A 12,437-nucleotide genomic window follows, 5' to 3' on the forward strand; every position below is an offset into this window, starting at 1 on the left:
TCAGATTTCCTGCCAGGTATTTCAGTGTTTGAATCAGACTTGTCACTGTTATCTCATGTGTTCAGACCAGGTTTGGTTTTAGATGTGTTCAGATAACATTTCATATGAATGAGTGTAGAGCTGAAATGATTAATTGATTTGCTGATAGCTAGTCTCATAATCAGTACTTTGTCATTTTTTTCAAGCAAAAATGTTGAACATCCTCAGGTTCCAGCTTTTCGTTTGTGAGGATTTGGTGCTCGTCTTCGTCTTCAGTGATTGTAAATTGGACTGTTTTGGACTGGATGACATCACCTTGGGCTTCAGAAACACGTGATGGTTACTGATCCCTTTAACCCAGTGTGTCCTGTGACAACCCCCACCTGTGTGCTCTTTGGTCCAGAGCTCTTTGGACAGGACGTGTAAATTGTATCAGGTCTGCAACAACGGGAAATGAGAAAAATCTCATCTTGGATCCAACACACAAATCTATAGATTAGTGGCAGGTCATATCATATCCTGAGATGAGTTCATTTATAGATGGCCTTTCTATATCCACTGCGCCTCGCTATTCTAATGGAAATGTGTCATTTGTTTGACCAGAAATGGCCGTCTGTATCTTCAACACTGGGGGAGGCAGTGACGGCCCTTTTCCCCACACAATTACATTCTAGTTAATCATAACACTAATCTTAATGTTGAGTATTGCAATGTTTTATTGCAATAAGCTGACATTTTTCATTTTCATCATTAGAGAAAACCTTAGCAACTCCAGACACCCGTCCACCATGCAACTCAAATAGTTCAGACCATTTTTTATTCAAAATTTATATTGGAGTCACAGCTATGAGTGTTCTCACAGCTGCTGCAGTAGGATTTTGTGGTTCATATCAAGAAGTCTTACGGCACCGCAAACAACAGAGCTATTCAGTCATTCAGACAGACACTGACTTCATTTCCCCATTGGCATGTGGTTGTTTGACATAAAAATGGTCATGCATATTTATAAGTTCATTTTTGATTCATCACAGGCAGCATTATTGGCATTTTGGCAAAGCAAGCCAAGGCAATTTTATTTACAAAACACACTTTAAACTGTACCATGTAAATTTTAATATTTGAACCCGGTATCCTTTTACATACATACATACACGTGTGTGTGTGTGTGTGTGTGTGTGTGTGTGTGTGTGTGTGTGTGTGCGTGTGTGTGTGTGTTAGTAAACCTTACACACATGCACACAAACACACACACAGACTCATCGTATCTTAGTCTTGTTGGTCAAGTCAGGCAATTTTTATTTGTATAGCGCCAATTCACAACAGAAGTTATCGCAAGGTACTTTCCGAATAGAGCAGGTCTAGTCCTTATATAATATTATTTACAGAGATCCAACAATTCCCCACCAACTGCAAGCGCGAGGCAACAGTGGCGAGGAAAAACTTCCTTTTAAGAGGCAGAAACCTCGAGCAGAACTGGACTCCTGGTGGGTGGCCATCTGCCTCGACCGGTTGGTTCTTCTGTCACTCTCCAATATGATTCATAAAAGCCTGACATCTAACTATCAATGCTTTGAAGCAGATGTCTACACTGTGTACACAACAACCTTATGCAGTTATAAAACCACTGCATGACCTGAGACCTGAGAGATCTAACTCAAGGCCAGTCCATTTTATTTATATAGCCCAATATCACAAATCAAAAATTTGCCTCAAAGGGTTTTACAATCTGCACAGCACACAGCAGCCTCTATCCTTAGACCCTTGGCTTGGAGTCAGTGAGAAGGACAGAGGACTTGGCTTTTATCAACAGTTTTTATTGAAAGATTTTTTTCATGTGTGTTTAGTGGATTATTAGAATCAAGACACTTTTTAGGAAAATAATGGAAATGCTTTTTGAGTCACTATTGATCTAGATGTCATTAATTGTCCTGCAGGGGCTGTTTTGGAGATTAGCTCTTAAACCCAAGTTGACACGTCATATACAGGACTTGTATCATCCAGTTATTTGTATGCGACTTTGTCAAGTATTTTTCTAAGCACAATATGAAATTTTATGTCCACCGTTTGTTTTTCCCCGGAGCCGAATGATTCGCAGAGTTCGCCTCCTCCTCTCCAGAACAAATGGAGCAGGTGATGAAAACCGGTAAAAACACTGAATAGAACAGTTTGACAGGATTGTCACTAACGTGTGCTCGGCTTGTTTCTCCGATAACTTAAGATCCAGCTACATCCAATGACTAAAATCCTTCATCTGGTTAAAATATATTCTTAAAAACAACCAGAATGTGGCTTAAATGATGCAATTGGTAGGCGACTAAATTAAACTAACCATTACCTTGATTAAAATTACCGATTTATCTTGGTTTGAAAATTGATGGAGACATTTGGAATAATGTAACTCAACAAAATCTATAGCCGACATAGGTCTAGTTGTTATAATGCAGAAAAGTTACATATTATACATTTGATAATATCAACACATTGTTTAAAAAAGAAATACAGAGTTTGCCACCGTGGCTCCTGAAATAATATGAGTCATAGAGAAAAACCTGCTTCATTCATACTTGTTCATGCATGTTAATGAGTATTAAACACCAATTGGTGGAATGATGTAACCAAAGGGAAAAACTGACAATAAACAAAAATAAAATGAAGAGAATCAAAGTGTTATAATATTTACATTATTTAAAATCTATAGGTCAGTTCTCTCTGAAGAACCAATCAATAACTCCACTTATCTATTATTGATACCTGGCCTCATCTATTAGACCTGGAGAAGCCCTGATTGATCAGTTTGGTCTACAGACTATGTCCATCCATTAGATAGGATGCTGGCTTGACACTGGCAGGAACAGTCCATTATTTATGTAGAGCGATAGATTGTTTGTTCAGGTCGTGTTACTGTAGATCCTCTGCTGCTCAAGAGGAGCATCACTGTAAGATATGAGTTCCTCCTTCTTATTATGTAGCAGTGGTACTCTGCCTGGTTTTTCATAAAGCATCACTAAGTTTTGCATCTGTAAGCAGGAGGCTATATGTAAGCTAACCAGTCCTCATATTACATATAGATGTAGGGGAGATTATTTTTATGACGTTCCAGTGTTTATTAAAGTGACAAAGAAAATGCTTTACCCGTTGAGCTGCTACTGTGCCAGTGATGAGTGCTACATTTGGGCATTCATCAACTCTGTGGATGAGTGGGTGTTGACACTTAGACTGTTTTTGTAAGTATCTAAGGCAGTGGGTTCCCGGTGTCAGTCAGTCAGTCAGTCAGTCAGTCAGTCAGTCAGTCAGTCACTGACAGTCGTTGTCCCGGCTGTTGCGCTCCAGCCAACAATAGTAACACAGCGTGTGACATAAAGAACACACAATAAGTTAAAGCTCACAAATGTTGATATATCCAGAAAAACATATTGAACTTTCATTGAACTCGGCCTTGAAAGTTATTTTACATTTCATGCAAATCCTTTGGTCGTTGTCTTGATTACTGTTAATTTAGACAGAATCAGCTCTCACTAATATAAACTCTGAGGTGTGAGTTTTTCTAATACCTTATGGTGCCACTAAAAACAATTTGAGGTGGAAGGGGAGAGAATGAGCCGGCAAGTTTAGCAAAATTATTTAAAAAACATCTTTTAATTTTCAGCCTCATGCATGCCACAGTGTTGCTACATGGGTGCCATGGCAGGGAGCACAGGATGGACTGACTTGTGTCTAATACAGCCCACAATCTGAGCAGCCAATTAGCCATCCAGTTAGTTACTCATTCAGCCAGTCTGCCAGTGAACAGCCGATCATCAGTCACTCAGGCAGTTGACTACAAAATCAGTCATTCCTTCTGCTAATTCTGCGAGACATGACTTACTCTGAGGATTTTCTCCCATTAATTGACATATGAAGAATATTTGCCATCCAACAGTGAAGAAGACGGTAGAAAACCACAGGAAATATGCAAAAAGAAAAGAGAAAATGGTCAATAAAGGTCCATCTGTGAAACCAGCAGAGCAGTCTTTGTTTCAGGGTCTAATAGAAACAGTGTTTGATTGAGACAGGGATGAAAACAGAGGAGAATACATTTCACTTGACTCTGTGTTTTGCTATAACAATACTGAGTGAACTGTTCTGTAATCCAGTCATCACTTTGAAAGTGACTGCAAGGAGAGTCTCTTTATGGTCCTAGAGGATGGAGGGCCTTCACTCTTCTGCTGCAGTCTCAAGTGTTTTGAGAGACTGGTGCTTCAGGTTGGTCCGCTGAACTGCACTCAACATCAAGTTTCCCGAAGAAAGGATTTACTGCAGGACTGTTAGATTGCTTTATACCGTACAGCTGCGCCTGCTAAATTGGAAACTTAGTCTCAACTTGTAATGTTTTCAGATTTATTTGCAGACATTAATCACATCATAACTGCTTTGCCGTCCTGTGAGTCTTGTTTGGGTCCTGACCCAGTGCTGGCTTTCTGTAGTGTCATGCCAGTGAGAAGAAGGAGTAACTTCCTGGCATACTGGCATCATGTCAGCATACTGATCACGCTGCCTGGCAAAGAGCAGCCTCATTTTTATTCATTTATTCATCTTCTCTCTCTATTTCTTGTCTCATCCCCTTACTGTCATCCTGTTTGTCCTCTATTTCTCTCTTACTGCCTTTCTCACTCACTTTCTCCTTGCTCATAAAATATTTGCCTTAGTAAATGACTACAAAGCACAGCTAAAGCTCCTGGGTTATTCAGAGTTTTTACTCTCCAAGGCAACTGTGCAGCTGCTATCTACCCAGTGAAAGTAAAAAATCAAATAGAAATTACTGATTACAGATTACTGAAACATTAGGGGGTTGGTGTAATTTGGATTGAGTGTTATAATTTGAGGCTGTGTGCGTATCCGTGTGCGTATGTGCGTGTGTGTTTTTAATTCAAATACTGAAAAGCATTTGGTCTCAGGTGGTTGTCATGTCTATCCTATAAACAGACACTAAAAACTAATAACAGCTGCATCCCATGAATGTTATGCCTTTACTGCCATGAGAAGTCAAAATGTCCTCTATGACAAATGCTCTGTTGTTTGCATCAGATGATGCTGTTTTACATTATCATGGTTGCTGGACAGAGCAGTAATCTAAACAGCATTCAAACAGTGTTACATAGAAACACTCAATCAAACCAAATAATGAAGCTGTTTCAATGTGACTCAAAAGCGCTCTGCCAAAAGCAATAATCATACCTTAACAAACCTCATTTGTTGTTCCTATGAAGTAATAATGTTTTTTGAGGGTTTGTCAGTAATGGCTGAAATAGAGGGCAATAAAAAATAATTGGTGTCACAGTATTTTGTGCCTGTGAACCAACAGCACGAGGTTGTCAGGTATCAGTTGTTGTATGCGGCTGCAAGTGTTATTGGCTCAAGGGGAAACACTTCAGTCTGTAAGGCTGCTGCTTTCAAATGCTGGCTGAGTGTGTAGGAAATGTGAGAGAGACTTTATATTGAATTTGGATTTTAGTTTTCTTTAATGTGAGCAAGAGGACACATGGAGCTTTGGGGTCTTTGTTTGGATAACATCTGTGTTTTTTATTATTTCATCCATGGTAAAATGTGAGGTACACCCTATAATTCAAATTTACCACAAGACCAGGGAAAGGGTTCATTTCAGGGTTGTTGTACTGCATTGGGTTTTATTTTCAGTTGTTAACTTCACTGTTTTCTTTACTGTACCAATTGTATTGATCATATATTATTTACAAATTTCTAATGTCCAAATTAATGATTCAGAGCAAATAATATTGATATTGTAATAATTGATTTGATGATTGATTTAAACCATGTGGCCCAGCCTTACCACCACCTGTACACAGATTTTTGCCAAAGTAAAAGAGAGAGAAACACACACTATAAAAACAGACTCATAATTACATGCAGATTGTTTTTAATTATGGTTCATTTCATAGCAAAATGTTACTGGCGTTGCATGAGCACAGCAGTGATAATGTTTAGTCGTTTACTTTTTTATCTCCCCCCTCTCTCTCATTCCTGCCTACCCTCTCTCTATCTCTCATTCACCTTATACATCTTCTTCCATCTCTTTCTTTGTTTTTTGTCTCTATTTTTCACTCTCTTTCTCCTTCCAATTTCTGCACTTGTGTCTCCTCTTTTCTCCTCTCCACTTTTCTCATCTCTGGCAGTTTAAGTGCTGTGGAGGTCAGGAGTATAAAGACTGGGCGGTCAACATGTACCACAATTGTTCTGCACCTGGTCCATTGGCCTGCGGTGTCCCATATACCTGCTGCGTTACTACTAAGGTCGGTATCACTATCACTTTTACTGTTAGTGTCATTACAACGCTATCTGCTACAATATCTGATGTTGCTGTCATACAATAGCATATACTGTTGTTACTGTCTGCGTTTCTTGTGGTAGGTAATATTACTACTGTTGATACTGTATATGTGTGTTAACCAGTTTAGAAGGTCAGTGTTAGATATTAGTATCTTTAACATTATGGATAGAGTCATTCTTGTCTCTATTTATTTATTTATTACAGGTCTGTGAAGCCCTGAACAGTCAGCTCAGTTTGTATGTCATTATAGTAATAGCTGTAATAATAAAGAGTTGCATTTAAAATGCATCTCATCATCCTTATAATGGTGATTAAGCCTGTTCCATGCCAGACACACTCACAGGCAATTTTCTCCCACGCAAAACATCACAGTTGCTACCTTCAATTTATACACCTACACTCTCCCTGAGTTTATAAAGAGAGAACAAACAAGACTTTTATTCTGACAACAGTTTGATGAACAAGATTACACTTCCCCAGGCTGAACTCATGAAGGTGACACCACCAGTCCTTCACCCTTAGTAAATATTCAATTCAGTTACCTACAGTCCACATACAGTTAAGATTTTCTTATTCCACAAGTTTGCATTGTTGTGAGCCAGTTCTGATAACAAGGTGAGAAAAATGTCAACTATTTATTTTCCTATTAAGGGATAGCATGTGATGTCTCGTTTCCTTTTCCTGGTTCATTTCCTTTTTTCTGTGGTTGTAATTTATTCTTCATTCCACTGTTTTAGTATTTAGTATTTGCTCTATAAATGTTGTAGCTGTGTGGCTCACTTGTGTTAACTGAAGAGGAAACATTGTTAAACTGCCTAAAGGCAGCCAGTGTAATATTTTTACTGCACTCAGTCCTGCTGTTTTCATCGGGTTAAGATATGGAACAGTGACAGACCAATAATTAATTCTCTTGTTATTCACTTTCCCATATTTGTCAGTAACTATTAAAACAGGCAGAGCCACTGCCACCAGGATTCATCTTCTCTCTGTGTGAATATACCAAGACAAAATTCTTACATTGAGATAATATGGTTCATAGGTCGCGTTGCTCAAACAACACATTTGTTCGTGACACACAGTAGCTGATGGATAGAAAAAATGACGAACACAACCCTGTGTGGCAGACAACACATAATAGGCAACAGAAGCTCAGAAGCAGAATGCATATCATATTACACTTGACTGACAACTTTATTTAAAATACTTAAGTATTATGTGAGAAGTAGCAAGTACCAAGTGCCAGTTAAAGTTAGAGACAGCATATATAATTATTAAATGCATGTGCACTCCATTCTTCAAAATGTTGTCCATTGGTACGAATGTGAAATAGATACAGCTGATGTCTTTCTTATAGGTCAATTGTTAATCATTCAGATAAAAGGTTTATCATTCATATTTAGATGATATATGATTTCCATATTTAGGTTCACATCCATACATTATGCATTATCAATGACAGTCCATGAGGTGTAGCTCCAGTGTAATCTTTGTAATTATGCTTGAATTTCAAGGCTGCATGTTTAAATTAACATGAAGCAGCAATTAACTACACTTGATTGAGCATGGTGTTTCTTTTTGGATGGAGGACTCCAATGAAATGAATGCAGCAGCGTCAGCATCGCCTGCTATGTATCAAGCTCATAGCTGTACACCGATTCTTGTAGATTCTTCAGTAATAAGGAATTGTGATATTTCATAGATGACTCATGGGGAAATATGGTGACGGTATTGTGAGTTTTCCTCACATTGTAAACGTACCAATTCCATAGTAATGAATTAAAAATCTCCAAAATAAAGTAATTGAAACAATGACTTAAAAACGGTGATCACTCCTTCCCTCCTCTTCTACCTGTGCCAGACAGTCATGAGAGACTGGCAGTTTATTTTATCTTATTTGAATACATGAATATATTTCAATATTTGAAAGTGGAAATGGCTTGTTCACATGCTCATGCACACACACACACACACACACACACACACACACACACACACACACACACACTCTTCGAACAGTCTCAGGCAGTTGAAGTGTGTGTCTTGGTGTGTGTCTCTTTTACAGATTGCCTCCTGTTTTTTTTACAAAAATTTTACAAATCCCACCTCTAAGGATAAATTTTGACTGAAAGCGTGTCGTCCTCTCTCTGCTGTTCACTCCCCTTGAAGCTCAAAGCTTTGTGCAGGCTACTGTCTGTCTCCCATTTACCTTTTAGGTCTAACTTTTAACTTTATCTCCTGTTTCTCTCTGCTTCTCTCGCCTCCAGCCTAATGAAGTGGCCAACACTTTGTGTGGCTACATGGTGCTAGCAGAAGAGGTAAGATAATGAAGACTGACTTATATGACAGATGTCTTTTTACCCTCACAAGCTACAATTTAAACATTTACAAGAACAACTTTTCAACAGGGCTACTGTCCAAAGCAAGAATCCCAATTTGAACCAGAAACCCAGACCTCAATGCTCTGATAAAGGCTGAGAAAAACACCTGGTTGTATTAGTCAATATGCAGGTTTTGTTCCTTATGCATCTAGTAGAAATAAGGCTCAGCTGAAGTTTGGAGCTCTGTCCATAGTTGGACTGGCCATCATCAAGATTAGAAGGATGAATCTCGGTGGGCCAGTGGACTGTAAAAAAAAAATCCATAAAGTTTTTACCGGCCCGGTCAGTCTCTTAACCTGCCCTCCTGCTGCTCCTGGCAGGGGGAGGGCTGGGGTTGAATTTCTGTCCCAGTGCGACCATGGCATTCTCCATCAAGTGAATGTCCATCCGAGGTTGATTTTTGATTCAGTTTCTACCACTCTCAGTCTTCACCTTCTTTGACTATTCTACCGTAAACCCATAAATTAGGCTTTTAGGGAACCAATGTAAACACAGATGGTGTCATTATTCTATAGCCATTACAAGTGCAATCAATATTTACTTCATAATGATAAATTAAAGAAAAAAATGCATCCATTTCCACTTTGATAATTAAACTGGCAGATACAAAACATGGGACAGTTATTTGTATTCGTTTAATGTTGTGAAAGGTAATATAAAACAGGTAAAACAAGTGATTATTGTTTTCTCAGGTACTGGCTGTAACTATTATATAACTGTTTATTTTGTTTCCGATAGCGTTTGTCATTGATTGAAAAGATTCATATCAGAGGCTGCACCGACGCTTTCTTTATCTGGCTGATGGACAACTATAAGATTATGGCTGGACTGCTGTTAGGGATCCTCCTGCCTCAGGTACACACACACACACACACACACACACACACACACACACACACACAGAAACACACAGAAACACCTACAGTGTAGAGCCTCACTGTATGTGAAGCAGAACTGAACTACAAGTCAAAGTTCAGTGTGTGCACTGTTATCTATATAGACACAGGCAGGTTTACTGGTCTCCCTGAAGAGAAAAGTGGACTTTTGTGTTTTGAGTGAGTTTGAAGATGAAGTCCATTTCATGATTGTTCAGTAAATGATGATTTATGATTATTACTAACCTGTTTTCTTTTCTTTTCTTTTAACTGAACTTTTTGATACTCAAAGAAGTTTGCTAAAACTGCTGGAAGGAATTAACAATTGCAACTTTAGTTTGAGTATGTTTGTGAATATCAGTAGCACAGTGAAATAAAAGATTCATCCATATTCAACAGCCTGTCTAATGCAAGCAGCTCCGATGAGCAGGAGGAAATGTAAATTACTTTACCCCAGGTACATCTGACAACTCAGCTGCATTAGCAGTGATAAAATAAGCAGGGCAATTTTCCCAAAATGCTTTGCATGTTAGTCCATTTCATTAAGTTTTAATGCAAAATTCTTGATACATCAACCTGATGACAAAAATAATATTATTCAAATGATACATCTGAGTTTACGTGAACATTTTAACCACAAACCTTTTGAAATTGTCTGACTTTGTTGTTTGTCCAGCATTGGGAAAAAAACATCTACACATTATAGGTTCATACACTACATCTGCCATTTCCCTTCATATCCATTTTCTTTTTTACCAGATCCAGCAGAGGATGTGGGTGTGAGAGACACGGAGCTATTTTTCATCACTTTGTCATTTCTGTCTTCTCACATCTCATTTTAACTCACATGACGCATTAAAATCCAGACACTCACACACACACACACACACACACACACACACACACACACACACACACACTGGCAGCTATGAATGTATGAATAGAGATGATGCTTGACTTTAATAAGCACAATGGGCTTTGGTGAGCAGAAGCTGTCAGTCACTCATCCAGTCCATACATGTGGTGCTTCTCATTTGCCCTATTTCATGTCTCCTCACTCATCTCACTACGGCTGACTTGAATTAATCTGGTCCACCATAATGGAGGACATCTCGGTTCCCTTATTTATGTTCAGAGGTGCGAGGACACATCCTTCACAGAAGTTTTCTGATTGGACCGATCTGATATGACATCACTGCAGTCTGATAACGGGACACAAAACAGATGCAGTTCTGGTGCAACATCTCCACCAAGTTTAGATTTTAATTTGTGTTCTGATTCACCATTTAGTTAAAAAGTATTGGATCTGTGTTAATTGATTCAACATTCAATTCAAAATTCAAAATTTTTCATCATTCATCATAAAGATTTTCCTTTTCATTGTTGGTAATTTCCCCATTTTAACCTGTATCGTGTGTATTTAGCATTTCCGCGCATATATGCTACTAATTATTCTTACACTTTCTGTTGTTAATCAGGCTTATGTGTTTTCAGTGTCAGAGCAAGGTGGTTTGATGGATCTGTTTACAATATAAATACAAGTTTGTATTGAATGTTCAGATGCAGAGGTATTTCACGTTCACTTTTGTCATGTTCGAGGACATCACTACACCTGCAGGGTGACAGTGATTCGGCTGTACTGTAGTCATCAGAAATTGATGTTGATTCAGATGACGGTTTAGAAATCATGTTTCCTCTCTTCTTGTATCTTCCTTGTATCCTGCGTGGAAAGGACTAAGACGTGAGGGTAAGATGCAAGAGAGGGAAACAAAGAGACATTTAAGACAAATGAGAAGCACCCATGATGACCTTCCCTTCTCCCCTCCCCATACTTAGCCTCTGTCTCTCTCTCACTTTCTCTAGTTCTTTGGTGTGATAGTCAGCTGGCTGTATATCACTCGTGTGGAAGATGCCATCAGTGAGTACGGTCACTACATGGATGGGTTACTGGACTCACACCCACAGGAAAGACAAGCCAAGAGCCAGGGCCGCATGGCCAAATGGTTTAAGTGTATGCCAGAGATCGACTGATGGAGACAAAAAAAATAAATAAACAGAAAGCAGCGAACAGCTGCTCCAGCCAACACTCACAGCTGATTAAATCACTCCAGTCAATCAAGATACTGCTGCAGCCACTGTGGGAATCTGCCTTTGAACTGCAGGTTTACTACAAGCTCACTGCACTGTGGGGAAATAATGTTTGTTTGTTTTTTATTGGGAAGAAGGAATTTTTCAGGAACCAGATTATATGGAGTTTACTATTCAATTGTTATTTTTTCCTATAAACTTACTGTAGAAATAGAATAATTATCACTTTATGTGTTAACCACAGTGTACTTATGTACAAGTGTTAAATAAGAGCTCATTCAGATATGTGCTTTTAGCTGCACTGTGCCTCAGACAGTCTCAGGGATACACACAGTGATAAACACAACCACTTTGCTTCTGGTATTATGATATGACATCAAATCTACAGCACTGACTTACTTTCATACCGGTGTTCATTGTGTGTTTTCTACTACCAATTAAAACATTTCTGTACTCCTCTACAACCTCTGATCTTATCATCCAACCACTACTGTTGCCAAAAAACCTGCAGTGCTAGATATTGTAGGATACCATTTCTGTTGTGTGAAAGCAGGACATGTCTGCCTTAGTTGTATATAGAACTGGACATACTCTGAAGTTTGAGACTCATAATGAATTATTTTCTAATATTAGCCTGAATAATAAGAATTTATATGCTGCATATATCACAAGTGCCCACTGAACGGCCATGATCTGTCCCGCTAAAGAAGTGTTGCCTATAATGCTCATTATAGACATTTTCTTAATTTGTTAATCAGAGCTTTAACTTTGTCTCCATGTTTGAACTCAAGT

The 12,437-nt window shown here is 38.6% G+C and overlaps 1 protein-coding gene across 1 annotated transcript in view; it reads left to right on the forward strand.

Annotated features, from left to right (window-relative positions):
• tspan15 (tetraspanin 15) overlaps window positions 1–12,109 on the forward strand; it is a 28,483-nt gene extending 16,374 nt beyond the window's left edge. The window contains exons 5-8 of the mRNA XM_023395290.2: window positions 6,150–6,266; window positions 8,569–8,619; window positions 9,421–9,537; window positions 11,421–12,109. Coding sequence (XP_023251058.1) covers window positions 6,150–6,266; window positions 8,569–8,619; window positions 9,421–9,537; window positions 11,421–11,588 — 453 coding nt within the window. The 3' untranslated portion in view covers window positions 11,589–12,109. The remainder of the gene's footprint in view (window positions 1–6,149; window positions 6,267–8,568; window positions 8,620–9,420; window positions 9,538–11,420) is intronic.
• The last annotated feature ends 328 nt before the right edge of the window (window positions 12,110–12,437 follow it).

This window comes from Seriola lalandi, unplaced genomic scaffold, assembly GCF_002814215.2.
Source record: "Seriola lalandi dorsalis isolate HSWRI2012SDOR001 ecotype SW California unplaced genomic scaffold, Sedor1 jcf7180002054959, whole genome shotgun sequence".
NCBI lineage: Eukaryota > Metazoa > Chordata > Actinopteri > Carangiformes > Carangidae > Seriola > Seriola lalandi.